The sequence below is a fragment of the Streptopelia decaocto genome, assembly GCF_964273445.1.
Source record: "Streptopelia decaocto genome assembly, chromosome: 7".
Lineage (NCBI taxonomy): Eukaryota > Metazoa > Chordata > Aves > Columbiformes > Columbidae > Streptopelia > Streptopelia decaocto.
In genome coordinates this window covers 50137820-50165370 of record NC_138661.1, presented here as the reverse complement: position 1 = coordinate 50165370, position 27551 = coordinate 50137820, and the positions used below count along the sequence as shown (strand labels likewise).

Here is a 27551-nt window from a genome sequence, read left to right as displayed (position 1 = left end):
GTGTTTTATAATGTTGTCAGAGTGCTAAATAATTTGCATAAACCCCATTTCTAGTTGATTTCTTTGCTTAACAGTTCTCACTAGAATAAAGTCTGTTTGGGGTTTGTTGCCCGCCTAAATTGACTTTTGGGGTGCCTCGGTGACACTCCTCAATATCCCAAATGTTAAAGATTAACCTCTAGCAAGTTTTCCAGTGATTACACAGAACAGACTTTCAAAGACAATAGTATGTGATGAAGGAATATTCAGAGACAAGACTGTGTAGACTTTTTGCTTTCTATGCACTGTTGCAGCTTCTCAGCAGGGGTAAAAGATGCAAGGTGGCCCTCACCATAGTCTGAATTTGTGAACAGAGACACAAATAGCAGCAATACAGGCATACACTTAAAACCAGGGTTCCTACACCGATTCACATTGAAGCTAGGACAGAGAATGACACGTTCCATCCAATTTACATTTCTTTTAATATAAATAGATCTGCTTTATTCAGAATTGCTGCTATTCCTATTATAGTTTGTAAGAAATGCAAATTCCCAGAAGAAAAATGCATTATTCACTTCCACTATGTGAATCAAGAAAGATTTGCATATATTAGGCTGACTCAGAGGTGAGTTCAACTAATGCCAATCACAAGAAAAAATAACCATAGCATCTACTCATTACACAAGAGCAGTGACTGACATCATGTAGCTAGAGAAATACTTGACACATCATATGACACTCCCAACATACAAGGATGTATTTTTCTGTGTGAGTGCATAAGTGTAACCTAGCAACAGCCAGAGTCTGTACCATCCTTCACATGCATCTGACCTCAATCAAGCACATCTTTTGTCCCAAACCCAAAAAGGTTTTTCTGGCAGAAAGTAGTAAAAGAACAGTGTACCAAAGAAAATTATGAACTACACACAAACATTAAAAAGGAGTAATATATTCTAGTAGATTAAAGGTTTTGCCAATTTAGTTTTTAGTCTAATGTTCTGTTTGTGCCCAATATATATACCCAAAACCCTGTTTAGCTCCAGGAAGGTTTACTGGCACTTCATTTCAAGTCCAGGAGTGTGATCCTGCATTTTGTCTTGTTTACTCCACTCAGGATCCTGAGCTCCATCTCATGGTCACTGTGGCCAAGGCTATACCCAGCCTTCATATCCCCAGCCTTCCTTGTTTTTCAGTATGTATGTAAGCAGAACGCTTGCAACTTTTGTTCTACACACTGCTTGTTCACAGGACTTTCTCTCCCCTCACACCACCCAGATGAGCACCACCAGCCTTACACAAGTTATTCCCATCAGCAGATGGAAGCTGTCTGAATGCAGGCCCTTAGGAACACACTTGTAAAGCAAATAAGCAGTTCCCAAGGGCCCCCATCACCCACACCCTTAGCATTTTGGGATAAGGTACTTCAGACTAGACTTTGAGCATAATATGTGCTCCTGCGACACAGCTTCCAGTTTAGTTTTATCCAAAAAACAATCAAACACTCTAAGGCTACTCTAATATTCAAATTTAAGTGCACTAAGGTGAGACAATCAGGACAATTAGCTTCAAAAATGCACTCCTAATGCAGATTAACCATTCAACATCAGTGCACACACAGTGTCATCTAATTCACACTGCATTTGTTGCAAATGCTCAGTACTACACACTTGCAAGATGCACAATGCTCTGCAGAAAGCAATGCGGGCCAACCTGAACCCAAGGAAATCTTGTCCTAACTCCCAGAAGTTAGGTATCTGTTCAAAACCCCTAAAACACAATCTCTTTCAAAATGCTTCTTTAAAAATGACTGATTGGGGGAAAGAAACAAAAACAAACCAAACCAAAAAAGTAGTATATAGTATATTTTAATTGTTCTACCTCAGTGTAATCTGAATTATTTTCATTGTTAACACACAGAAGTACTTGTTTTTGAAACACATTAAAGGCACACAACAAGGTTAGAAATAAGCAGGCACATTAAGCAGAAGTCAGGCTGAATAAAGATAAATCATTTGCCACTAGTCCAGTGTTTTACTTGCAGTATTAGGCAACACTTTGGAAAGCACTCTCTTTCCTTGTGCAGTGCCTTAATGCTACAGCATCTCTGGTAAACAGCAATGCAAAGATGAGTTTCCCTCCTCTTCATGCCTGTAACAGGAACAAGCTAACACAAAACTGCAAGCCATCAGTAACTGTAAATAAGAAAGAAAAAATGCATAATTGAGGCAAATTAGATTTGGAAGAAAACATTGAAAGGAAAGGAATAAAACAGCAGTCTTCACCAGCCGAGACATCACTTAGTCATGATCTGAAGTGCTCACACCTGCTCCGCTCTGTCACCAGCTCCCACAGCTCTGAAACTCACTGCTGCAGCACCCCGACACCTCTCCTTCTGCCAAGCCTAAGCAGCGTAACAGGATCATTTTATTATTCAAGCTCCCATTTAGTTAATCACTGTAACACCTTCAAATCTCTACAGCGTATTTCACACAGAACGTCTGCATAAAGTACAGCAGCCTTGTGGGTCTGTCTCCAACAGCCCAGTGCCAACTCCAGAGCTGCTGAACACACAGGTGATCTTGCCACTAGGCAGCAGTGGGCTTGGGTCACAGGCACAGCAGGCATCGTTATTTATCTACATGCTTACATAGTCATTTGGGCCTACTAACAACCCTGTTCTGGTCACCATTTCCCATCATTCTTTTTTAGATCTTTTATATCATGAAGGCCTCAGTTCAAAGAAGTACTTTGACATGTGCTGTTCTGCCGTGGCTAAGACAGACTGATGCAAGATGCGTCTTGGAGCCAAAGTGTTCAAGGAAAATGTCTAACAAGGGCCTAGGAGGAAATTCTCCACAGACTCTGTAAGGACAGGGCATCTATAACACATACATTTTGAAAGCCCTTTGAAGTGCTGCTCTCTGTGCCTTCAATAGGATTGAAACCCTTTGGAAATGCACCTCAGAATACTTAGCTGAATAGGGATTTGTCAGTACTTTGCTCAATAGGGACCCAGATTACAGAAGAATAAATGATACAGGATCTTTATTTTCTGCACCTTGAAAATTCCTTCCCAGCTCCCCTTTCTTTTAGCCATAGCAGTGGCTATTTATCTGCATTAAATCCATGTGAACCTGTTTATGGTTCAGCTCCTACTCCCTTACCATGGGTTTGGCAAGTGATACAAGGAATGTTTTGCTGTTGTGATAAACATTCTTTGCAATGATGTGATATTCTCAACTACCTAAACAAAAAAAGTTTATATTGCATCTTCCAATAGCCAAATCAGTCCTGTATTTGAGACACAGTAGTGACAAGAAAATTCAGCAGCATAACCTTTCCTTCCCAATTAGATCTACAGCCAGCCACAGGGTTTGGTGCCAGTAAAATGTAAGCTTCTGCCTCCAAGGAAGTGAAATAACCTCTATAGACTGAAAATGGAGAAGGAATAAAGTGAAACCAGTGTCAGATCTTGTAACTCATATTGCTGCCTGCATGTGTTGAAAGTTTCCAAGGCAAGAAAAAAGGTAGATTTTAAAACATCTTTTTGAAAATGCAGATTTAAAATCATCTTATTGAAAATGCAATACAATTGCCAGATTCATGGTTTTCAACCCTAACTGTTCCAAAAGTCTTGGGTTCCCCATCTTATTTGGTCAGACATCCTCCTCTGACTCAATAGTATGGAAGTTCATTGTCACGATGCCCAGCTCCTGGTGTTCTGCCACAGACTGTGAATCTCAATCTGACATCCAAATGGTCTGGGCAAGCACAGAACATTATCATTATCTCTACATATCAACTTGTAACAATGGAAGTTACAGAACAAGCAAGTGATGGGACCGAACAATGTGTCCAGCTGCTGGCAAGTTTACCTGTTCAATGACAAAACACCATTCAGCATAACCAGGTACCCACTCAAAGCCAGGTCAGCAGGAAAGAGCTCCTGGGATGAGTCAGTTGTTTCACCAGCTATTACACTGCAAGTCTTCCCTCAGGTAAGTTAATAACAGCAAAGGAAGCTGCACCATGGATACCATTACCCATGAACTACTGAGATGTCAACACTCCTAAATGGTAAGATGCAAAGAAAGGAAGAACTACCCTACAGCAATAGACATTCATATTTTGTGGGTTTGGGGATTTTTTGTTTGTTTTTTGTTTGGTTAGGGTTTTTGGTTGCTTGTTGGTTTTTGTTGTTGTTGTCTGGGTTTTTTTGTGTGGTTTTGTTTGGTTTTGTTGTATGGGGTTTTTTTTCCTCACTTAAGTCTATGAAGGAATTAATTCAACTACCTTTCTATACTACTGATTAATAACTGAAAATACTACTGATTAACCATCCAAGCACAAAATGCTGGCTATTACACTTCTTCCTCTTTCAAAAGATATTAGCCACAACTCAGATACTTAAAGGTATAAATTCAGGTAGGCATGTTTAATGAAAGCTTTTCCTCCTATCACAGCATTTCTTAAAGTAGAGAATAGGGTGTCTTTTACCCTTCTAGCATCATAATGAATAAGTCCTTCTACAGAATTGAAGAAAATACTGTGGCTGGCAGAGCCCCATTGAGAGACACATTAATTATCTACTTGAGTGTGCATGCAAGAGTAAGTTTGTCACAGCTAAGAGAAAAAGAGAAAAAAACAATCAATTAGGGAAAGGTAGCAAGGCTGCTGTGCTAACGTTCTCCTTCCTTAGACTTTCTGCATGGCTCGGTGTTCAGAAACAGCAATAAAGCCTAATCAGGCTGGGGAATTTGCTGCCCTTTGGACAGGACAGGTGCTACTTACAGCCCACAATGATGCCTTGCCACACAGTGCCACCCCACTCCATTTTCAAGAGTGGAGAAGCCACATCCTGAGTGGCTAACCTAGAAGGGAACAGCCTTCAAAACAAGAACAAAACAGCAAACACAAACTGCAGCCTAAAACCAGCCTACCCAAGTGCCAGCTTTCTAGAGACTAGGTGTTGCCCTGAGCCCTGCATAGCCCAGAGACACCACATGGTGGAATCATACATCACAAGTATGGATGATTAATGGGAAGGTTAAGGAGAGCATCCTCCCAGTTCATTTATTTACTATAATCTCAGATTGACGTTTCCCTGAGCTCTCAGATTGCAGGTGGGGATAGATAGGCAGGTCTAAGGGAGAGACATGATTCTGAATGAATGACAAATGGCAAGAAAGCTCAGGGAAAGGAGGAATCTGCAACATTTCAAACCAAGCTTTATCTTGCACCTGTAGGTGTTACCAACATCCTCTGGCCCCTTCTGCACTCTGCCATTCCTGCCTGAGGAAGGCCCTGGAGGCAAGGGTCTGTATTATTTGAGGTCTCTGGCTGAGTCTGGGTAACCATTACCTGCAATCCAAGATAGGGGCAAGTGCTATGCCACACTGATGGCAGCTATAATATATGCTCCTTGTTGAGCTGCTACAGCTGCCAGTAGCAGCTACGCTTCCTGGCTTAAATGAGACTTAATGACTCACAACCACTAGTCATGATACATGTGCAAAATGAAAGCAAGGCATCACCCTTCACATTTTACTAGAAAAAGAGGGAAGGAAAATACATCCAACTGGAACAAGCTCTAGCAGCAACGAAGTACAAGGAAAGTTTCCTTGAACACCAGTAGCAGCAAAGCTGCCAAAGGTGGCATGCACAATGGGTCTCCCATGCACTGCATGGGTTCTCCAACACTAGGCTTGACTCCATCCAACCCAGCTTTAGGCATTCATGAAATACCCAAGTTAGGTGAATCATCATAGCCAGTTTCCTCTAAGGTCAATGAGAGAGATAGACAACTCTTCCCAGTAAGATGGAAGTCATCATCTAGACATAAGTGTCTCTCCAGCTCTTATTTTAGACCCATGAATTAAGTGGCATTAATCCAAGCCAAGGCATATTAGAAACATCTGGATTACACAAGACCAACTAAACAGGATTAATATTATGCTCCTTCACTTGGTCTGCACTATTGTTAAATCTGAGTAGCAATGCTCAGTTCAGATGAAAGTAAATGGTGAAATAACAGTAATCTCCAGAGAGACATAGAAATGCATATTTTAAGCCTCTTTGCAGCTCCTTCTGGAAAACAGCAGGGCAAACTTTGTTTACAACCCATACCACATGCACAAAGACAAATGCAACCTTCAGCCAAGTTTCAGCAAAAACAACTCTTCTTTTTTCTAGAATTCAGTTGACATTTTTCTAAGGAAACGGTGTTTTGGGGAAATAGAAACTATATTGCAGCAAGGGACGAACATCAGGGACAAGTAATGGGTCAAGTCCATGAATGGGTGACCTTAGTATGATCATTCTACTTGATCTTCAGAATACTTTGAGACTTCAGAATACTTTCATTCCCTGACAGAATGCTCAGAAATGCAACAGCACCAGTAACCCAGAAACACTATGGTGACTGACGTGTTCAGCAAAGAATCAATTTGGATGCTCAGGGGAAACAACTGAAGCATCAAGCAGGAGACAGGCTAGCCAAGTGGATGCAATATGGCAGCACGACCTGGACTCAAGCCATAGCTCCTTCCACTAACTTGCTGCGCACCTCACTTTCTGCCTCACTTCTCACATCCCATAAAAAAGCCCTCTTTTAGCAGAGGTTTGACCTACAGGTGAACATTAGTGATAACCAGCTGGTGTTCTCAGAATACAAACTGATCATGTCATACTGATGACAAAGAAAACAGTACGAAGAGATTTCATGTTCCAACACCCCCGACTCTAATACACATGCTGAATGCAGAAAAGAAGTGAGGGAAACATCCCAAGTATTGCACAAAAACTTGCAGATAGAGCAGGTGTATAAACCTGAGAAAACAGAGAGCAGACAAGGCTGATCACCGGGAACAGCAGATGACATGTGTTAAATGAGAGAGCACAAACAAGCTTGGAAAGCTCGAGGTCTTGTTGCAAGCAGAGGGCAACATTCGGAATCCTGCTAGCCCCTTAAATCACACACTGTATCTCCTCTTGGGCTCTGCTATCAGAACTGGGGAGAAAGAAAAAAATACAACAAAAAAACAAATAGGTCAGCTGGAGTCCCCATTCTCTCAGAGCTCCATCTTCCAGTATTTGCTTCTCTCCTTCAGCCCTGCCCATGCAACCCCCTTTCAGCTATCCCCCAGATGACTCAAATTTGAAGCACTTGCTCCACACCACTGTGCTTAGAGACACTGACATTCACACCATATTCATCAGTGACACATAAGTAGCAAAAAAAAAAAAAGAGAAGATTCCTTCTCCCTTCCTCCTCCTCCATCATTAGAGCCTCATATTTGCTCTGGAAAGCTTTTAAAAAGATAAAACATCTGAAAAGAAACTGGAGGGGTGTAAAAGTGTCTGGAATAAAATACCATATGTGCAATGCCTCCTCTCCTGTTCTGTGAGCTGCAAAAGAAAACAGCACCTTCCCTGACAGAAGTGACATGGTTGTCTTACGTAACTGGGGGGTGGCGGGAAAGCAAAAGGGCAAGAAAAACACATACTGTCCACAATTCAGAGAAGAGCCCTTTTCAGCAGCCATGACTGAGAAAGTTGCAGAAGTGACTGCTTTGCTGCCTTCCCTGCCCAGCTGGCTCTCCAACCTGCCTAGAAGCAGCATCCAACACCACAGGAAGGGCTGGCCTTGTTTTCAACCCTGTTGATGGGTGGCATTATACACAGGATTACAGAACACTGCTTTCCTCACAAGTTATGATGGGGTAATTTATTTTCATTGGCATAAGCGGAGAAGCAGAGCCAGTCTGATCCACTCTGCAGCAGCAGGACACTGCGAAAGGAAATTTTACACGTGTAAGTCATACAGCTATAACACAGTATGCACATTCCACACACCCTGTCTTAGAAGAAAACCTTTCAAGAGAGACCTTTGACTTCTGAATGTAACCCGAAGCATCTACAGTCAGAATCTTAAACCTTCAATCCTCATCATCCACGTACTGCTACAAAGTTAAACCCTGTTTTCACATCCTTCATGACTTTCAACTCCTCATTCCCTCATATTTCCACAGCAGTCTGCCCTACAAAGTCACAAGAAGATTTTCCCACCCTCTTGACATCATCTCCTGCTTGTTACACCCAGTCCAGTCCATGGCACTCAGCACAAGCTGCAGGCTGAGTGCTGGGTAAACACTACCAGATCCATCACACTCTAGTGACCCTTACTGACAGGCTCACAGGCAGGTATTGTAAGTCAAGGCCAGACTAGTGAGCAGCAACTTTCTGTGCGTCTGTGGTGATGCAAACTGTTCCACGGTAAATGTAGAAACTACAGTCACACTCTGTTCTCATAATCTGCACACACACACACTCAACAAGTCTTACATACTCACCTGGCTTTTTGTAACCTCTATGACTTCTTCCCTCCACAGTCCCTCAAATCTGTTGTGTCCACTCTGATCCTGCAGATTTACTAAACAGTAAGGCAGCCTGGCATATCAGATTTCAGAAAAGCTTCTTTTTCCCTCCAATACTTCCAGTTTTCAGTCAGTCCCTTACATCCTAGCTCTTCCAAACTGTGGCTCAGATACATGTCCCCTGGCTTGTTTGCCAATACCCATGCAGCTGATTAAATGCCTAGCTCTACTGTAGTGCTATCTTATGAAAATTTTCAAATACTTTAAATCGCAATGAGATGTTCCAAACTAACAAAAAAAAAAAAAGAAAATGCACCACCACACACAAACAACTTAAATGACTGCTAAAATCATCAATATATCAGCTGCAATAGCAACATTTTAGAGAAGATTTTTCTGGAACTTATTATATCTGCAGAAGGCAAGCTAAGAAAAATACAGAAATAGATGGAACCAAGCCCTGCATCCGAGCAAATGCTAGCAAATGCAGACACATTTCAGGGCTGGCAGAACATCGTGCTGAAATTAAGTAGTGTGGGTTCTGAGGGCAACACAATTTTTCAGATCTGGTATGAAATCTGTAATGCATGCCACTGAATAAAAGCATCCATAGGCTGTACAGCAGCACCTAAATATTTGTCCTACTGCTGTTCATCTGTAGCTGGCACACATTCAGAGACTGAAAAGACAAAGCCAAACCAAAGCTCAGACTGACTTTTCTGCCTCCAATTTGCATTGCGCTTTTCCCTCTAGGGATCTCTTGTGGTTTGGTTTGGATTCCGTCCCAGCTCAGTCCCGAATAGAGAGATGTATCAAACAAATTCAATGCATCAACACATTTAATTTTAAAATTCAGTATTTGCAATTACTTTGAATGTACATTCTTGACATTTCAATAATGTTCTGGATAACTTTTCAATCCACACATTTTTTATTAAGTGGTTAGAGTGTAGGGCAATTGAACTAAACTAAAAACAGAAGAAGACCGCACCAAAGCAGACATCCACAGAATGAAAGCTGTTTGGGTAGAGTACCACTTTCTCATGGGAAATGAAAACTTCATCACTAGCTATTCAAAATTCAGTTGCACCAAAAACTGTCCACCATGAAGCAGGACAAAGCCATGAGCCAGCAGCAAAAAAAGGAAACTCCATGAGGCAAATAAGCTAGTTCTGACTTTGACCCATTTCATTGTAGAGGCAGGTAAGTGGACAACAAACTGCTAAACACCTTGAGGATGTCAGGCAAATGTGTAGGGTCAGAGACAGCTCTACAACTTATAGAAAAGCCTGCCCACAGAACTAGCCATTAACAGGCAAAGGCAGGGTTAATACATACATTCTGTGTGTGTGTATGCATGTATATAGTTACACATACACTAAGGAAAACATCATCAAAACCACTTTCCTCACTGTACCAAATTAATTAGGCAGCAATAAAGGGCAGTCAGCTCATCCACAGCAGCACTTGCCATCAGAATTAGTACTGTGCACAGTATATGGGGCTTCCAGTTGCCAAAAGCCACAGCATGCAAAAGCAGTCTGACAGGTAAACTGGGTGCATGGAGAAAGATCCCCAGGGGAAAAAAAAAAAAAAAAAAAAAAAAAAAAAAAAAAAAAAAAAAAACCAAAAACAGGCTTATTAAACTGTAAATGCTTTGATAGAGACAATCTTGTGTGTTCTTACATTGACCACAACAATGGTCCAGAACTGGTTCTCCTTTCATAATACAGTACAAAGAAACCCGAGACCATTTCTATCTTGTAGTGGCTCATCATGGGTCCCTTGAATAAAGGACCTGGCAACATCCCAGCAGCCACAAGGCTTATGACAGCTTATGAGAATCTGACTTCTTTCCAATAACTCCGTTAGGCTCCCAGAGGGATCCCCAAACAGCTTTTCAAACCCTAAGAGTCAGGCCAGTTGACAGCAAAGAGGATACTCAAAAGGCACTGCAATGACAATCCCACAGCAGAGAAGGCATGCAGGCAAGCAATAAAACTGATGCTAAGTAGGTACACAATAAACTGGCCCTAACCATAATCTAAACAGTAGTACACCACCCAAATGAAATAGTCTTTTACTGACAGAGAAAGCAAAGAAACATAAAACTCCAATAGAACAGTAAGAGATCAAAGACAACTTTCCAAAACCAAATGCTTCTCAAGCCTGCCACTGCATCTAGATGAAGAAATCTCTTCTATTTCTGAGTGTAGCTCTCTGCATCCTCACCTCTAGCAGGGGAGCAGGATCTTCTGGGCAGCTCTCGCTTTCTGGTATAAAGGCATTCTATTATCCATTCTCCAAGTAAAAGATTTTCTTGTGTGTGTGACAGAAGAGTCCTAGTCATTCCACAGTCCCTTTCCTCCAGGTGTCCCAATTCCCTCTGACAAAGGCAGAATGCCTAAGCAGCAGCAGCACAGGCAGAGCCACTGCAGCACAGCCTTAGCCCACTACCACTGTGGCTGAAGCTGGGACTGCTTGAAAGAGGGCATCGAACTGGTACTTCTTTACAGCAGCAATAGCTCTTCTGTGCTCCACAAACCCTCCCTTGATCCATGAAGTGGCTGCACATGTGCTGGGGAAAAAACATTTTTTCACACGCACACACACCAGTTTATTCTGCAGGATAGAAGGGAAAGTGCGTTTGTTCAGTACGCATTTGAAGAAGAAAGAGCATCTCTGCTTTTAAATTGACCTCACACACTGGGGACATAGTTCAATAGAGAAGCAGAAAAAATGCATCTCCTTTGCAGAAATGTAAGTACCTCCAAATACAACTGTGGCCCAGATGCAGACAGGTGTCATCCTTTGTATGACACTGTGCATGACTAACATTCACCCACATTACATATAAACCACTGCACAATTCAGTTATTACAGAGCTCAGCAGAATACACATACACATTCATCTTCAAAAGTTTCTCAATACAAACTGAAAAAGTTATCTTTCACAGAACAGAGGTACTTTCCTAATATTAAGCTTTTTAGCCTCTCTACTGAGAATGGCAAATGTCATAAATCAAGAAAAGAAGTGAAACAGCTTAACAAGGTCATACAGGAGACCTGAGGGAAAAAGCCTCAGCTGGGATGACATCCCAGGGAAGAGAACCATGTCCATTCACTCAGCATGTCACGCATCAAGCCAGGGGGGCGCAAGTGTGAAAGGTGGAAAGATGTCTTTGTTTTATGCCTACTTGGGAGAGAGACAGTTTAGAGGAATCAAAATCATTTGGGGGTCCTCAAAATACACAGCATACCCTAAAGGAGATGGAAAAAATGCTCTCCAAATAGTTTTGGGGATAGCAGATGTATATACAGTTAAGTTCCATTTTATATCAGGCAGGGATCTGAAGGCAAGCTGCAGACAAACCTGCAATCTTGATCTCACTGTTCTTTTTACTTAGGCCAAAAATGAATGCAAAACCCCAAGCAAACCCCCTCAGTCCCTGGGTGCAGCTCAAGCCGCCTATTTTTCTGAGAGGACATATCAATCGCTACAGACAACTCTCTCTGATCAGGTCATCTGATTGAAGGCTTTACTTTGTTATTCCCTCACAGCACCACCAAGTAAAGCAGCAGCAGCGTATCAGATCAGACAAAGGAACTGCTGCCCTTCAGAACAGACTCTTGAATAACTGCTCCCTGATGTGCATGTGTGTGTGATTTAGCTGTGTGCAGTGGGAATGCAAGAGTAACATGCCACCTGTGCCATTACTTATTGAGTTTAAAGAGGCAACACAACCAGGACATTCAGAAGTCAAGTTGACCTTGTATCTCGAATTTATTAAAACTTCATTACAATTAATATGTAACCCAGTATCATGCAGCATTCCCAAGTCCTATACACATGCTGAAGAGTGCTAGAACTGCTGGCTAGAGGCAAATGATGGAAAAGTCAGTGAAAGTTATTAATAGCTCTCCAAATGTTGGTCCCAGCCCCAACGCATCAGCACGTAGGCCTCAGGGTTTCTCTGCAGGAAGCCAGAGATGTGCCCTCAGCTTTTAGTCCTGGGACCTACTACATCCCACAGTTACCCAACCATCTACTACTCCAGTGCAACTGTGTTGTGATTAAAATGCTGAAACCAGCTCTCGAATGAAAGAATTTCACCTGCAAGCAAAACTGCTCCAAAATCCACATTCATAAAGAATGAGGAATGGAGAGGCTTCCCCCCCTTTACCCACTGAAACATTACAGTTCTTGGTCTTTCATACAAAACCTGCTGTAATTTCTTTCTTTCCTGCAGAGCAGTCACTGTGCCTGTGTCTACCACCGTATTACCTCAATATTTTTTTCAAGAAGCACTTCTCTAACAAAAAGGAATTACCTCATACAAAGCAAACTGTATTGCTTCTGCAAAATTTCATTTGAGAATCCACAGTTAAAGTGCAGGACCCCTACGGTTACCAGTTCTGCAGTATGATAGCTTCAGCATCCCTTGTGAGATGAAGCATGTCACCGTAATGCATCCTTAAGGTGAGAGAACAACCAAGCTGATTGGCTTCATCACCCTAAGGACACACAAAGTGACACACTTAATCTGATGAGAGACACTAAAGCAGTGCCTCTTAATATTTTATGAAACATTTGGCTGTTTTTAATTTTAAAAACAGCAGCTCAATAAACAAAGCAATGGAAGGTTCCCTGTGGATGGCACAATGATAGGTGCACAGCAGCCCCCCTCATCTGAGTGATAACATGATATCCTATCCATCGACTCTGTGCTCCTGCCCACATCAGCACTAGAAGCTCCATACACTGGGAGGTGTCAGGCTCTGCACACCAACAGTCTTTCACCAGGATGCAGCACATAGCAGGGGCAGCTTTGGAGCTGGTTTAGGACATCCAGCTTCCATACGGCACGTTAATCTGGACACAACAGGCTGACATGCTCAAGATGAGTAAGTGGTTTTAATCAGAAAAACTGCATTTTCTTCCCTACCTGGTCAGTTCTGGAACAAGACTATAGTTACAGACTTTCATGAAACATAAAATGCAAGCATCCCACTGTATTACTACTGCACAGTTGCTTCAAGCTTACCTGCTTCCTTAAGTAGCCATTACTGGCCAGTCAGAGGCAAGGTATTCAGCAAGACAGATCTTTGCTCCTACTTAGAACAACCATCTTCTACTCGCAGCCCCATGAAGGCTTGCATGATGCAAGACTGGCCAGGAAACAGACCGAAGGAAAAGCGAAAGCATCAAGTTTAAATACAGACATAAGCATCCCCAAAAGGCCCAAAGAACAGCCTTCAGCAGAGCTTGCTCTTTAAGTCCTTGTTCCAAACACATCTATCATCACTTATAAGAGCCTCAGAGATAAAACTTCAAAAATAAGTTAGAAAAGCTTCCCATTCCTTTACGTAAGAGTTCAAAGACTCATAGATGCCAGGTCAAACTACTACAAGATGACTAGCTTGCTGCAATCTCTTTAAACAGAGATACATCTTGACAGGAGAGGACCTGGTTATACATCCATAGAAAAAAGTTCCCAGTCAAAAGCAGGAAGTACATCAGAGACAAAAGTACATCCATGAGCTCAATGGGAATCCACATACTGCTTTCACCACAGAAGAACACCACCTTGGGGCTCCTCCCTCCAAGCATTAATAATTGACAGGTCCTGGTCTCACCTCAACTTCACAGTCCAACCTTTACTCTGGAAGGAAAGATTCTGCAGAAATGAAAAGCATTATCCCAAGAAAGGGGATAATTTTGTCATCTGAGGACACTTGCATGGAAGACCTGATGGGCAGCTCCTGTGATCTTTCTGATTAAAATGCTGCCTCGGGACATTACTCTTGCCCCCCTTCCCCCCGCCATGAAACAGTCACAAATGTCTGTGATATATGCATGTAATAAAGGCTTTTGCTTATAAAATATGTCAATCCAAGACTGGCAAACATTATACTTTTGCCTTGAAGTGACCTTACTGAGAACAAACATAACAGACAAAACCAGTCCTAAGCTAGTTAAATACAGACATCTGAGGAAGCAGAGACGGGAGTAGACAGGTGTTTTTTCCTAATCCTACCTCAGTGCTTTTTTTTTTTTTTTTTTTTTTTTTTAGAGGCAGTGGCAAGGGGGAGCTAAGGATGATAAACCATTTCTGTGAAGGGCTATCTTACATTTTCATTATTACTTTTATCTACAAGTACATATACATGTACACATGCACACATAAAGCTACACTCACCTGCCACCTACAGCAACCTCTATAGGTACAATAGCATATTAAACTGAACAGTGCAAAATTCTACTCATGGCATCAGACACAGTGGTATCTGATGATCATCATGATGACCATCAACAGACAATTCTGAAACCAGTCTCTTACACTAAGAAAACTTATACCACATTTATAAAGTCATTATTAAAACAAGAACTTTGTAGAGCACCCATCCCTAGCCAGAAGCACATCTCAGCTCTCACTTCTACACACAACCACAATCACCCTGAAAATACCGATGGTCCAGATATGCTTGTCCACAGCAATGACCTCCAAGGGCCTCGTGTGAATGGGAGGACACTTGAAATAGCACTAACATACACATGAAGCAGGGAAGGCTCCATAAACCCTAGAAAGCTACTAAACACCAGCATTGCTCACCATCTCCTCCAAGTTTGTTAGCAGGAGCAATCGCTAGATACACCACAGAGATCATTAAAGATAACTTTATGAATCCATGTATGCTGTCAGAGTCCCAAGTACAGAGCAACATCACAGCATCCTAACTCCTCTCCAGTGAAGCAGAACAAGTCTCATCTCTGCCCCACAGAAAAAGCAAGATAAAGTCTCTACCCCCTTCTGAAATAACAGGCAGTGATCTTTATGTCTAACACAAGGATACCTTAAAATGTGTTATGGAAAAACATTTGCATTTTTTAACACATCTATAGGACTTCCTCATACACTCTATTTAGCAGATATATATACATATATATGCTTTTTTTTTTTTTTTAAATCCCACCCTCCAAATCCTTTCTATCTGCTGTCACTAATGAAGCTTTGTGTGCAAAACCAAGTGCATTCTGCCCCCATTAGGAAGCCAATTACAGCAGGAAAAACAAGCAATTAACAAGGTGTAAAATAAACATCCTGCCACCTGCCTTTTAATAGCAACACCACTTCAAACAAGTCACAGTCTCAGCACAGATTTCAGAATTGGCAGCTGATATTATATATGTATTTATGCAGCAGCTGCTCTTCATTGCAACAAATATTACAGGCTTACCAGATAAGGTCAGCATATTTAAAAAAAATATATAGCAACTATTAAACCCTGCTTTGAAGCCCCAAATATTGCTTTTAATGAAATCAGCAGCATCAGGCTTGTCTGGTATTACAGCAAAGCTGCAGTCACATCCCCAGCTTAGAGAGGTTTCTCTTCATTTTTACACGCTTAGCAGCTTCTGTATTTGTTTCACTAAATCCAGGGGCCTGAGCAACTATTAAACAGCATGCAGGGCAACTAAACAATGCAAAGCTCTACAAAGTAGACAAGTCTTTCCTCCTTCCATCACCGCTGCCTCTCCTTCTTGGCTTTCTCCACCTCCCTACCATCACATATTAAGCTATATCTAATTCTGAGAGGGAGCAGAAAGGCACAAATGGGGCAGAAAACCACTCAAAAAAAAAAAATGGAGAGGAAAACAAATCAAGATTCCAGCTTAATCTTTGCTCCTTGAGCCTGCAAGCTTTTGAGGGAAAGGAGGGAAGTCCTTCCTCAGTCACACTAGCTAGCTCCAGAGTGAGCCACTTCTCTTTCCATTTTGCGGAAGGGGATGAGTGACACACTTCTGAGAAGTTAACCAGGACTAGAGAAAGCCCAACAGTAAATCTGCAGGATTTCATAGATTTGGAGTGGAGGATGTGCCTGAGGAAACTGCAGCCAACCTTTGTCTTGCATGGTTGGGTTTTTTTTAATCTTCCTCTCTCGCTCTGACTCTCTATTGCTACTTCTTTATTTGTAAAGTTTTCCATGTCATATTTCAGTTTCTGACTAACGTCCTATTTAATCACTTATTTCAAGACAGATGCAAGTCTTTTTCTCTTAAGGCTCTTCTCTCCCTGGCTTTGTTGAGATCTGAGGATTACAACAGTGAATATGCTACCACGGGCTTTGCAATCATGTACGTGACTCTGAAATGGAGTGAAAGCTGGTAACATCCTTTCTCTAAATGATCACAGGAAGCAACAGCAAATAGCCCTGATAGCTCTGTTTGGAGTTAGAAGCTCTACTCACAGGTTTATAGAAGGTTGCAAGTCGTGATCAACAGCACCAAAACAATCCTTCACTGAAAAGTTATTCTAAGAATTCCTGAATTTAAATAACAATTCACTACCCTTGAATACAACTGCTAATTAACTGACAAATCAGATCTTGAAAGACCCATCTTCAGCTCTGATTATGTACATCTTTGCAGAAACAAGCCAACTCAGAAGAAGGGGAACAACCACAGTAAGGGAAAAAGCAGTCAAAGGTGAAAACTCTTTTCTCACACTACCACAATGCAGAGATCCCAGGACTCCTTCCTATAGCCCTAATTACAGAGACAAGGTCACAAGAGACACAATTTGCCAACATGAGCTGCAGGAGGTCATATAGCCACTCAAGCTATTAAAGTATTTTAAGAGTAGTTCACTCAGTCAGGTCACTTAACTGACTTCTTGGAGGTTTGTTTTTTAAACAAGCAGCAATATTTTCCCATACATTTTGTGGATGGAAGAATAGGAAGCAGGATCTAATCCTTAGTCACCAATCTAGGATTTCATTACTCATCACTAACAATGCCACAGAGCGGCAATGCCCAGCTGCATTTTGTAGGACTAAATCCACAAAAAAATGGCAGGAACGTGCCTCAACACAACAACGATGGTGGGACAGAACAACTTTCAAAAGTTGTTCAGATCACAGGAAGAAGTCCTGTACTGCATTAATAGAGAAGTGGGATGTATTATCTGCACAACAAAGCTTCACATGACAGAAGCACATCAGGAAAACAGTCCACAGTTCTCAAACTTACTTCAACTTGATGAGTACTCAGGAAGTCTCTTCTGCTCAATGCTGAGGAGAGCTTCAATGGGTTTCCTGACCACCAAGCTGTCTGAATGCCTAAAGAATCAGCAGTATGGGCACTGCTGCTTGCTGAAGGTGGCAAGACACCAAAAATCAGGAAAAGAACTTACTGTGAGAAAGAGCCATGCAGTTCTAGGATTAGTTCTAGGAGACAGCACTCTTAATTCTAGCAATTCCTCTTCAGAGGATGCTTGAAAAGACCTAATTTTCCAATTCCTCCAGTCCTTATCTCTCTGAAGAGAGATGGCTGAAGAGAACAAATTTGACTACATACTAAACTGCAACAGCTGAGTGTCAGCAATACCCAGCTCACCTGGAAAAGAGGCATTGAAAGGTGGGGTTGCCACAAATGGCTTACTCTGCAGAGTCACCCTAATCAGCATGAGCTACAGCCCATAAAACACTGACTGATTCCTAACAAGTCACATGTATGCACATCCCCCCCAAACTCTTTTAAACTGGCTTCTGTGGTTTGGAAACAGTCAGATTAAGCAGAGGACACAAGAAGTTAAGCAGAGAACATTCTCAGTATGTAGCAGTCTCGCCAAGTCATAGATCATAAAAAACCTTACATTTTCTAGGATCAAAGAAGCTACAGCCATAAAAGACCTATTAGTTCATTAAGCCCATCACCCAGCCAAAGAAGGTTATCCAGAAAAGATATAACAAAGTTGAAAGAATACTATGAGAACAAGCCAAGTACATTTTTCTTTGAAAAAAGATGTTAAGTAAAGTCAGATATGAGAACTACGTCTGAAAGTTAAAACTCAGTTTTGTTATTAAGAAATAAGCAAGCACATTTCTACAAGGCAGCTATAAGACACTAACCTACATCTAATGATGTGGCTCTGCCATGAAGCCCCTGTGACAGCATCTCTTTCTCACTCCCAATTGCAAATTTCCATCTCCAAATGCAAATGCCTTACACTGCACAGTTCAGTAAGAAAATTACTTTGGAGCCCTGATGTTGAAAAGACATCAAGGCACAATCTCTGAATTCTCACCACACGCACCCTGCCCTACCCCCCACCCCCCCAAAAAAAAAAAAAAATCAAAGGAGAAAAAGAAAATACCGTTTGGCTCCCACTGGCCTATAATAACAATAATAATCTAGAGATCACAGGAGGTTCATCTACCCTCCACACCAATTCATGCTGTTCACAACTGCATTTAATTGTTCCTGAGACTGCAGAAATTACTGCCTTTTCTCTAGCGATCAGAATTGTAAAAATGCTTTCAAACGACCTCAAACCCTTATCTGTTAAAACAAAACTATTTGCTCTTTTACGGTTCAAGTTAGGTCTGGCATTTCTGTGCATAGGGTCAATAATCCAGTCGCTCAAAAAATAGTCACAAAAGACGTATTAACATAAGCTGTGCATTAAGACACAATTATTTATATGCCTGACAGTAATGGCTCTGTGCACTGTATCAACTCACAGATACTTTAGCAGGAAAATAAAACACTTTTGGATAATGCCTGCTGTGCCCAAGGACAATTCGCATAACGCTACCTCTGTAACGAGAACAACAAGGAATGACAGTGTTCAGACTATTGCCTCATCCCGGAGTCTCCAGAACAGCAGTGTCTGTCCTTAAAGTTTCGAGCCATCACAGCATGCTTCCCTCTGCTAAGCACACACGGTCCGTGCCTAATGCTTGCCCAATCCTTAGATTAACGAAATACAAGTAAACAGCTTCAAGATGCATTATCCTCTGCTAACAAACCTCCCCGGCTTGGCGTACCCTATAAAATCGTTTGCTTTCCCCGCAGCCAGCCATTGCCTCCCGAGACGGGGGAACTTCCCTTGGCCCTCAGATACCGGGGTAAGCGCTGCTGTTCCCGCAGGCTGGGTCTGTGCCCCACGGGCAGCGCACCGCTCCGCTGAACCGCTTCATTGTTACGGCAAGATGGAGCAACGATAAAAGTTACACGGGACAGCGTCAAGTCCTGACAGAGTTTAAAAACTCTCGGCAAACCTGTCGGCACGATAGCGCCCACAACTTGACCGCGACTCGCGGGCTTGTTTGCCTTCCAAGAAATTAACGCTGTCCGGGCTGTGCAGAACAATGGGAAAACCAAAAAAAAACAATGACCCGTCGGGAGGGTCAGCGAGAAAGCGGGGCGGGTTACACCCGCGGGCGGCAGCGGCTCCTGCCTCCTCCCGCCTGAGGCACCGCGGAAAAAAGCGCCGAAAGAGCCCCGAGAGGGGCCGCGGGGCCGCACTTCCAGAGACGCGACACGGCGACGAGCGGCGCCGCAAGCAGAGCAGGGGGGGTCCCAGCCGCCGCCGCCTCTTCCCCCACGGGTCCCCGTACGCCCTCCCCCGGCCGGGCGCTGCTCAGCCCCGGCGGCGCGGACAGGCTCACAGGCTCTCTCGCCGCGGAGACACCGCGGGCACCACGACAACGGCGCCCCTGCCCATGAGGGAGGGGAGCGGCGGGCGAGCTGCCGCGGGGTACCCAGCTCCGTCCCACGACGCCCGCCGGACAGGGCTGGCGGGTGGCGGGCGGCAGCCACCAGTTGCGCTTCCCGCCCCAGACGGTTCCGGTACCTCAGCCAGGACGGGATGAGAAGTCTCGTCGCTGCAAAAGCCCTCTCGCAATGCAACAAGTGCCCACCCGCCCGAGAACGAGGAGGAGAAGCGGGAGCGGCGCCGCGCTCTGTCGCTGGCACGGCCGGTGCCGCCGCTCTCCGCTCCCGGCGCCCCAGCTGCCACTCAGCACGCGAAACGCGAAAACAAGCCCGCCCCCCTCGCGCACTCTCTTGAGCCGCTCGGGACGCCGTACGCTCGGCCGCTACCATCCCGCCACCCTCCGCAGGAACAGGGGTGGGCCGCAGCGCCGCCCCGGCCCGCCTTCCTCCGCCTGGCCGCAGTGGTAGCGCCCCGGCAGCCGTGTCCGGTAGGAACCGTGTCCGGTAGGAGCCGCGGGCCCCTCGGTGCCGGCGGGGCAGCACCTCCCTCGCCGCCTCGGGCTGGGGTTCGCGGGCGAGCTGCGGCCCGTCTCCTCCGGGGAGGCCTTGCCCGGCGAGCGAGGCCTCAGCCTGGGGCTGCCCCCGTCCTGCAGCCGCATCTTAGGGCACGTCTTGGCCTGTTCGTGCCGGCCAGGGGCGGGGCTGACCCGCTACCGTGCTCGGGCCGGTGTTCCCAGCCCGGGGTGCTGGGTGTCCAGCCCCCGGCAGAGCCCCGGCCGTAACTGCCCCGCCTGGGGGCGGCGCACGTCTGCGCTGAGGCGCGTTCATTCGGCACCTCCGCGCCGCGGCCTCTCGCTCGCCGTCGTGGAGCCTCACGGTCTGCGGCTGGGGGCTTGTAATCGGAGTTTCCTGTATTTGAGTATAGTACTTAGTCATTTTGCTGAGGTGTGATACTGTATTTCTTAATATTACAGCTACAGCGCAAGAATGATCATCCCAGTCAGATGTTTCACTTGCGGCAAAATAGTTGGAAACAAGTGGGAAGCCTATCTTGGCCTTCTGCAAGCAGAATATACAGAAGGGTGGGTATTATTTCTGTACATTCTTTGACTCATATTTGAGATGAGATTGCACAGTGCATAAGATATATAACTGCAGGATCATGGTATTATGAAATAGCTGTGAAGAGGCTATAGGTAAATTCTGAGGCTAACTATTTAACAGAGGTTAGAAATTATAATAGGTAAGAAAGTACTCATTTACCTACAGAATCTTTCTGGGGAGTAGCATGGAAGTTGCCATGTCATAACCTTTACACCCAAAATGGTCTCAAATATGGAACAGGAAGGAAAGAAACAAGCAGTACAGTCAATTTTGACACTGTTGTGGTTTTTTTTTTTTTAAAGAGAAGATAAGTTACAAGTGTAAGAAGTAATTAACACTGTTAACAATGTATACCACTTTTAGCTTTTCTTAGAAGCTTTTCATACTCACAACCCAGAATTGCTAACCTTATTTGAAAGCAGTGGTTTGCTGGGGACAAGGGGAGGTTTAAGTTCTCTACATACCTGACCGATACTCCTAACAATTGTGTGACTTTATATAGTCAGAATTGTGTTTTAATTGTTCAAGGAGGATCTGTCTGTGATAGGAGTGCTTCAAGAGGGTTTGAGAAGGCAAGTCTTCAGAAATATTTCACTGTCATCAAGTTTTAAGTATGATGAAAAAACAAGCAAACAAACCCACAATGTTTGCAATTCAAAGAAGTGAAAAAAATGTTAGAAGTTTGAGAGACTTCCTGAAGTGGTGTTGAAACTATCAAGTAGAAAGAAAAGAGTATTTGCTTTGTATTCAAGTGGTTATGGTTCCGAAAGGGTGTTTAAATGGACTGACTTACTTCTATGAACTATCAGAAGAATGTATAGTAACAACACAGATTTCACTTACTAAAGTAAATCTGAAAACATTCTTGTGGTTTAGGATACTATTTTGCCAAATGTTGAACAGTTGTGATTAATGTTAGTATTTTGCATTTCTGATAACTGCACTTGAAAGATCAAAACTGTCCAGATATCTCTTTAAACTTACATATTAACAGACATGAGATGCTTTTGTTTCAAGTGGTGTAGAACATTTAGATATCATGTGGCGTTATTTATAAACATTCTTCCAGAAAAAAATACACTGTTCATATACTTCTCTTAAATAACTTTTGCAAGTTCTAGTCCTAAAATGAGTAGCCCTGCTGTTTAAGCTCTAGAAGAACTGTTGTTAGGTACTTGTTACTGCTTGAAGCTAAAGAACTTTTTGTCATGGTCCAGCTTATGCAGAGGCTTCCTTTCAGTGATCTGTACTTTAAAAAAGTATGTATCAGCTTCTTCCTATAGTAGAATTACAGTTAATTTGTTTTAAGCAAATGCCAGTTGTTGCATCAGATAGATCTAAAGACCTGAGATCAGTCTTATTTCATGATAGTCAAATTAAGAAGGAGTATCACACTGGCTTTATGGTTAGTAGATTGATGCTTGGATAGTGTCACTTATTTTTTAAGGGGTCTGATAGCGATAGCCATTGAAGATATATACAGTGGTTTAGACTAGGATGAATCATACATTCTCTACCCAACCATAAGAATCCTTGAGCAGTCACCCAGAGGGAATTAAGTGGAAAGACTGTAAAACACAAATTTCTTGTTGAGCAGTCTGCACTTCATTATTTGTGTATTTGTGGGGAACAGGTTGTAAAACTGAATGCCTTCTTACATGGGAACTGGAAAAGATTTTAGCCTTCCTCAGAATTAGCATCCTATTCCTATGTGGGGTACTTTGCACTTTGAGTTACTTTGGTTTCTCTTTATCTCTCACCCATTTAACGTGGCTTAGATCACAAATTTCATCTTGTGAAGTAGGCAAGAATCATCCTCAGTTTACAGAAACATTGTGTTATACTGGTGCTTGGAGATGCTGACAATAGCATGGCTAACCATGCTTAGAGATGCTATTCCTTATTCCTGTCAGGACTGTCTAGTGCTTTCATGCTGCCTTTTACCATACAACTAGCAGGAGCTGTAGCCAGCACAGGTAATTATCGCCTGTCCAGGGTTTTAGGAGTGTTGGAAATGACTTCCCATGTTTCAGAGCTCTGTTCCTGTTACTGTGTTGACACCTCTTGAGTGATCAGATTTTTAACCAGATCAGCTCCTCTCTTTTCTATAGACTGTAAAAGGAAGACTGAGTTACTATAACTAAATAATTGAGGTTAGAAGTGTACCATATTTCACGTTTCCTTCTGCCTGTGGTGACTGAAATTTTATTTCCAAAACCAAAATATTTGCATGTCGCTTAAACCTTGCTGTTTCATAAGCAAATATGCCCTCACGAGTGGAATAGTTCAGATGAGGAAATTCATAAGAGTTAGTCTGTTATAGCTCTGTTCCTGTGGGAGTTCTGCGGCCTTACCTCTGGAAGTTCAGTGGACGCATCAGTTAGACAATCTTCAACAGAAGATCATGTGCTCTCGCAGGCCAGAGAACAGCCAGGCACCCTGTCAACAGCAGTAAATGGAAAAGAACTTCAACAGCACATGCTATATTTCTTAGTTTGAACTGCAGACAAGTTTTCCTCTATGACTAAGCTCAAAGTAATCAGTATGTTGCTTAGGAACACTTACAAGTGGTTCTGACTCACTTAATCCTTTTTTTTTTAATTGTTTTTCTTGTTCATTAATAGAGATGCCCTTGATGCCCTTGGTTTGAAGAGATACTGCTGCCGCAGGATGCTTCTAGCCCACGTGGATCTGATTGAGAAGCTTCTGAATTATGCACCCCTGGAGAAATGAGATTTTAAAAGTACCATGCTGCAAGCCATGTGGAACATATCTCTAATTCTAAACTTGAAACTGGACTTCAAGCAGTGAAGGATGAAAGCCACCTGTAGTGCAGCCACTGAGAGATGTTTACCTTCTGGAGAAAACACTGTGCCAAGCCACTAGCCTCTTCCAAGAAAAGATGAAGTCCACTTAACCAAAATTTGGAGATTAAATTAAAAGTTTGGATGCTTCTTTTTAAATCTGTGCTTGACGTTCTTTTGTGAACTTGTAGATGCTTCTGCCAGCAAAAATAAATGTTTGTTCATGTAGAAAAATATTATTTCATAATAATGTTGAAATAAAGGAGGTCTTTCCTACACTTTCTGGATGGAGTTAAGTGTATTCTTGGATCTTGCCATTTGTGTGCGCTGGTTACTTTGAGGTTAGGAGTACTATTAAGTAATCAGTTTAATGTTTTGTCCTAGGCAGGGGAGGTTAGAAACATGGGACTGAAGCTCGGGGTTCCAGCAACAGGGAAGTGGGTAATTTTGTTTAGTAAGAATGGGATGTTACTCCTGAAAGCACCTGGAGCTAGCAGAGTGCACTTTCCACTGCAGTTAAAGTCAACTTGTGGTCTCTACCCCAGTTCTTATAAAACACAGGGGCTGCTGTATTTTAAAAAATCATGAATCCAATGGTGCGGTGCCCTTCATTTAAGCAAAACACGTCTTGAGTGTTCCCACGGAAAGCACTGGATGTGAGAATTTACACATGCTGTGAACAGGATCAAACTCTTGATCTTGCCAAGCACCTGCACCACTCTGTAGCGAGTACACAGGCAAGATTTCCACTTGTTAGTCATTTCATTGACTTCACGTTGTGCTGTGTGTGTGGTGTGGTACTGCCTGGCCAAACAGCGTGCTCTGTGCTCTCCTGGTGGAGCAAAACAAGGAGATGAGGTCTACATGCAGGGCCCGTGGAGACAGGCACTGACCCTGCCACAAGTTTTCACCTTCCCATCACATTATTGGCTCAAAAGCTTGACCACATTTCACACTGTTCTCTGACATGCAGAAAATGCATCATTCTAGGTGGTATGTGCACAAAGAGGTGCACCCACCTCACCTGAAAATGAAGGAGGCCAATTCTGAGATCTATGTGTGATCAGAATTCTGTTCAAATGCAGGATTAGCCCATACACAAACATAGGACAAATCATCATTAGAGCATCCTTGTAGAAAGTGGGCTGGAACGGATGATAATCTCTTAGTTTGTAGTCTATTATTCCTTGGTACAGTTAAACTTTTGACACTCACTTATCGGTTGCTGGGTAAGAAGTCTCTCTGTGGATTCTTTTCCATAGTTGAAGAATTACAAAGAAATTGGTTTGAACAAAACCTGGGTTTCCAGATATAATAATTATCTAATGTGCTTGCTGGGTCAAACTTGTATTCACAAATCTTAAAACTAGATTGTCTCACGGTTAAGTTGCAGGATAGCTTGCCTTTGGCTATCAATCACTCTGCCAATTTTTACACTTGAACTTGCTTTTCAGTTTAGTACAAGGCAATGGTAGATGTTTTCCACATTCAGCAGTTCTTCACTGAAGATACTTTAAAACCATATGCTTTATCCTAATGCAAAGAGAATTAAGCAATTAATTCTAGAGCTTGTTTCATAGTTGGTTGGATAGCATATGTTCTGCATGCCTTCTGTATTAGCCAGCTAAATGCACTTAAATAAAACACTTCTCTTTCAGGCTATTTTTTAAAAGGGACACGATGAAAAATAAGATGACCTTTCCAAACTGAAATCCTGTAGGACAATTTTCCATGTTACAGTGGAGCATTACATGGAGCCACGTGCCAGCTTGTTCACAGAAGGATCAAAATGCCAGGCCCAGTGCTCGTTCTATGAGCTGTACTGAGAAAGCGCAGCAGCCCAGGCTGGTACGTCTGGCAGAGGCAGTCATGCATTATGCCGTGTGGAAAGCTGTCCCGCGCTGATGCCAAAGAACTGGATGAGATGAGCTGACAGGACTTTGTTTCTATCTGCAAAATAAATTTTCTAATCTAGTTTTCTGCTTTAGAATAACAAGTTTCTTTTCAAAGCTGATGCCAAGTTAACTGATACAGAAATCTATGGCTCTTTAATACTTACAACGAAGGTACAATTTGTGAAAAAAACAGCAGGCCTCATTCAAAATTTCAAAGGGAAAAGAAAAACCACCTTGGTGGCCTCATTACTGTTTCTCAGACAGAAAACAGGGTGCAGTAGAAGCCAATGACAGTCTGGCATCGCACCATCAGGCAGATGTTACACAAGAAGCAGCAAAAAAACCCTAGTAGCAAGATTAAGTCACAGGAGGCATTAATATTAGCTCGTGCAGCACATGACAACCTGCCTGCCTGCATCACAGCTCTTCCTTGGGAGTTTGCAAACATGGCATTGACCAAAAATGCCATTCTGTAATGTGGCAAAGCAAGTGGTTTATCATGTTCATATGACAGGTTGTCTATATGGTTGGAGTCCATGATCTTAAGGGTCTCTTCCAACCAAAATGATTCTATGATTCTCAAGAGTTTTATCCTTAGGAGGGTTAGGAGAAAACCAGAGCTTAAATCCTTTTCCATAAAGAGTCAATGAATTTTTCAATGGATTTCTATAAATCCCAGATTTTGCCCCCACTCTTTTTTAGCTACTTTAAGTCATTCCCTTTTTGCTGTAATTTCTCCTGTGCTTGCTTCTGCAGCTGTTAATAACAGAAGTATATTGAATCTGCTTTCTAACGTGCCAGATCTCTTTGAGAAAAGCCATTAAATAGGCTCACAACAACCATACTTTTTAAACCAAATGTAAAAGCCACATGCATATACGCACACACACAAAGAACCTTGTTTTTCCCTGAATCTTAATAAAAATGAGCCCTTATCAGAATAATCAGATAGTCAGAAGTAGCAAAAAAAGAAAAATTGTACTGAATATGTGGCCCTTAACTATATGCAGAAATCTGTCAATTAGAAGAGTGGGGTGGGGGGGGAATCCCACCGCTCCTCTGCAGTGGTTTGTTCACTTTATATATAAAGCATTTTGGAAATTTTTCAAGTCTGTTTTGAAAGAATCACACTAACCTGGTATTGGAAAAGGAAGCAAGCACCATCAGAAGTGTAACAGAATAACCTCTGTCATCCAGGCTGTTCCTTGGGGCCACGGTGGCCTCAGGAAAGACTTTCACACATCACTACCATATCAAAATAATGAAGTAGTACCTGAGAAGCACATGATGGGAATTGAGGTCATGAAAGTCCAGAGGAATCTGCTTGTAGAGTCCAGCATCCTGCTTCCACATGGGGCATAAGCACCAAGGTACGTATGTACTTGGAAAGCTTTACATTCCTTGAAATGACAGTTTCAAACAACAACAAAACCAACTCTTGATCACAATTCTGAGTCCATGTGCAGGAAGGAAGTGAAGGGCTCTCATGCCTATCCATAGTGAGCCTCAAGCCCTATATTTCAAAAGGAGTCTTGCTCTGAAAAAGCACCTCTTGTGAGGGCCTCGCTCCAGGGTGATTTACTGAGAGATGTGTGCTGGGTTTTTGTTCTTCCCATGACCTTTCCCCAAAAGCAGTTTGGAATTGGATACTGAAGTCTGTCTTCATGTATATGCTTCTTGTCTATATGAAGAAAAATGAAAACTCCGAAAACCCTGGTTACAACCAGAGCACAAAGCCCACAGCTGTATGTTTACATGGAGGTGCCTAACTAGCCCTGTGGCTACAAAACCGTTTGTAATAAACTATGAGGATCCAGAATATGAGCTGTATCTTTCACTGCAAATAGCTCTACAGGAAAAAAACCAATTCCCTGACACCCTCAAAAAAAAC

General features: G+C 42.8%; 2 protein-coding genes across 5 annotated transcripts in view; one reads left to right on the top strand and one right to left on the bottom strand.

The window, feature by feature from the left end:
• Positions 1–19976, bottom strand: part of TSPAN4 (tetraspanin 4) — a gene marked incomplete at its 5' end in the record, with an annotated part of 446839 nt that extends 426863 nt beyond the window's left edge. For 2 of the 3 annotated variants that reach the window (XM_082059146.1, XM_082059143.1), the window contains one exon: positions 19188–19387. Of the gene's footprint in view, positions 1–19187; positions 19388–19811 lie in introns of those variants that run through there. The other variant, XM_082059144.1, reaches the window with a different exon arrangement.
• A 240-nt stretch (positions 19977–20216) lies between these two features.
• POLR2L (RNA polymerase II, I and III subunit L) lies at positions 20217–24043 on the top strand. Of its 2 annotated transcripts, none has more exons than XM_082059152.1 (3): positions 20217–20345; positions 20832–20939; positions 23586–24043. In XM_082059152.1, the coding sequence occupies exons 2-3, from the start codon at positions 20845–20847 to the stop codon at positions 23692–23694; spliced, it is 204 nt and encodes a 67-aa protein (XP_081915278.1). In that variant the 5' UTR covers positions 20217–20345; positions 20832–20844; the 3' UTR covers positions 23695–24043. The 2 variants fall into 2 exon arrangements, with proteins under 2 accessions (XP_081915278.1, XP_081915279.1); XM_082059153.1 differs by having other exon boundaries at positions 20222–20361.
• The last annotated feature ends 3508 nt before the right edge of the window (positions 24044–27551 follow it).

Bases quoted from the DNA above. Each gene is read 5' to 3' on its own strand.
- POLR2L (XM_082059152.1), top strand. From the start codon at position 20,845: ATGATCATCCCAGTCAGATGTTTCACTTGCGGCAAAATAGTTGGAAAC. The intron at 20,940-23,585 runs GTGGGTATTATT...GTTCATTAATAG, and splicing joins CAAGCAGAATATACAGAAGG to AGATGCCCTTGATGCCCTTG.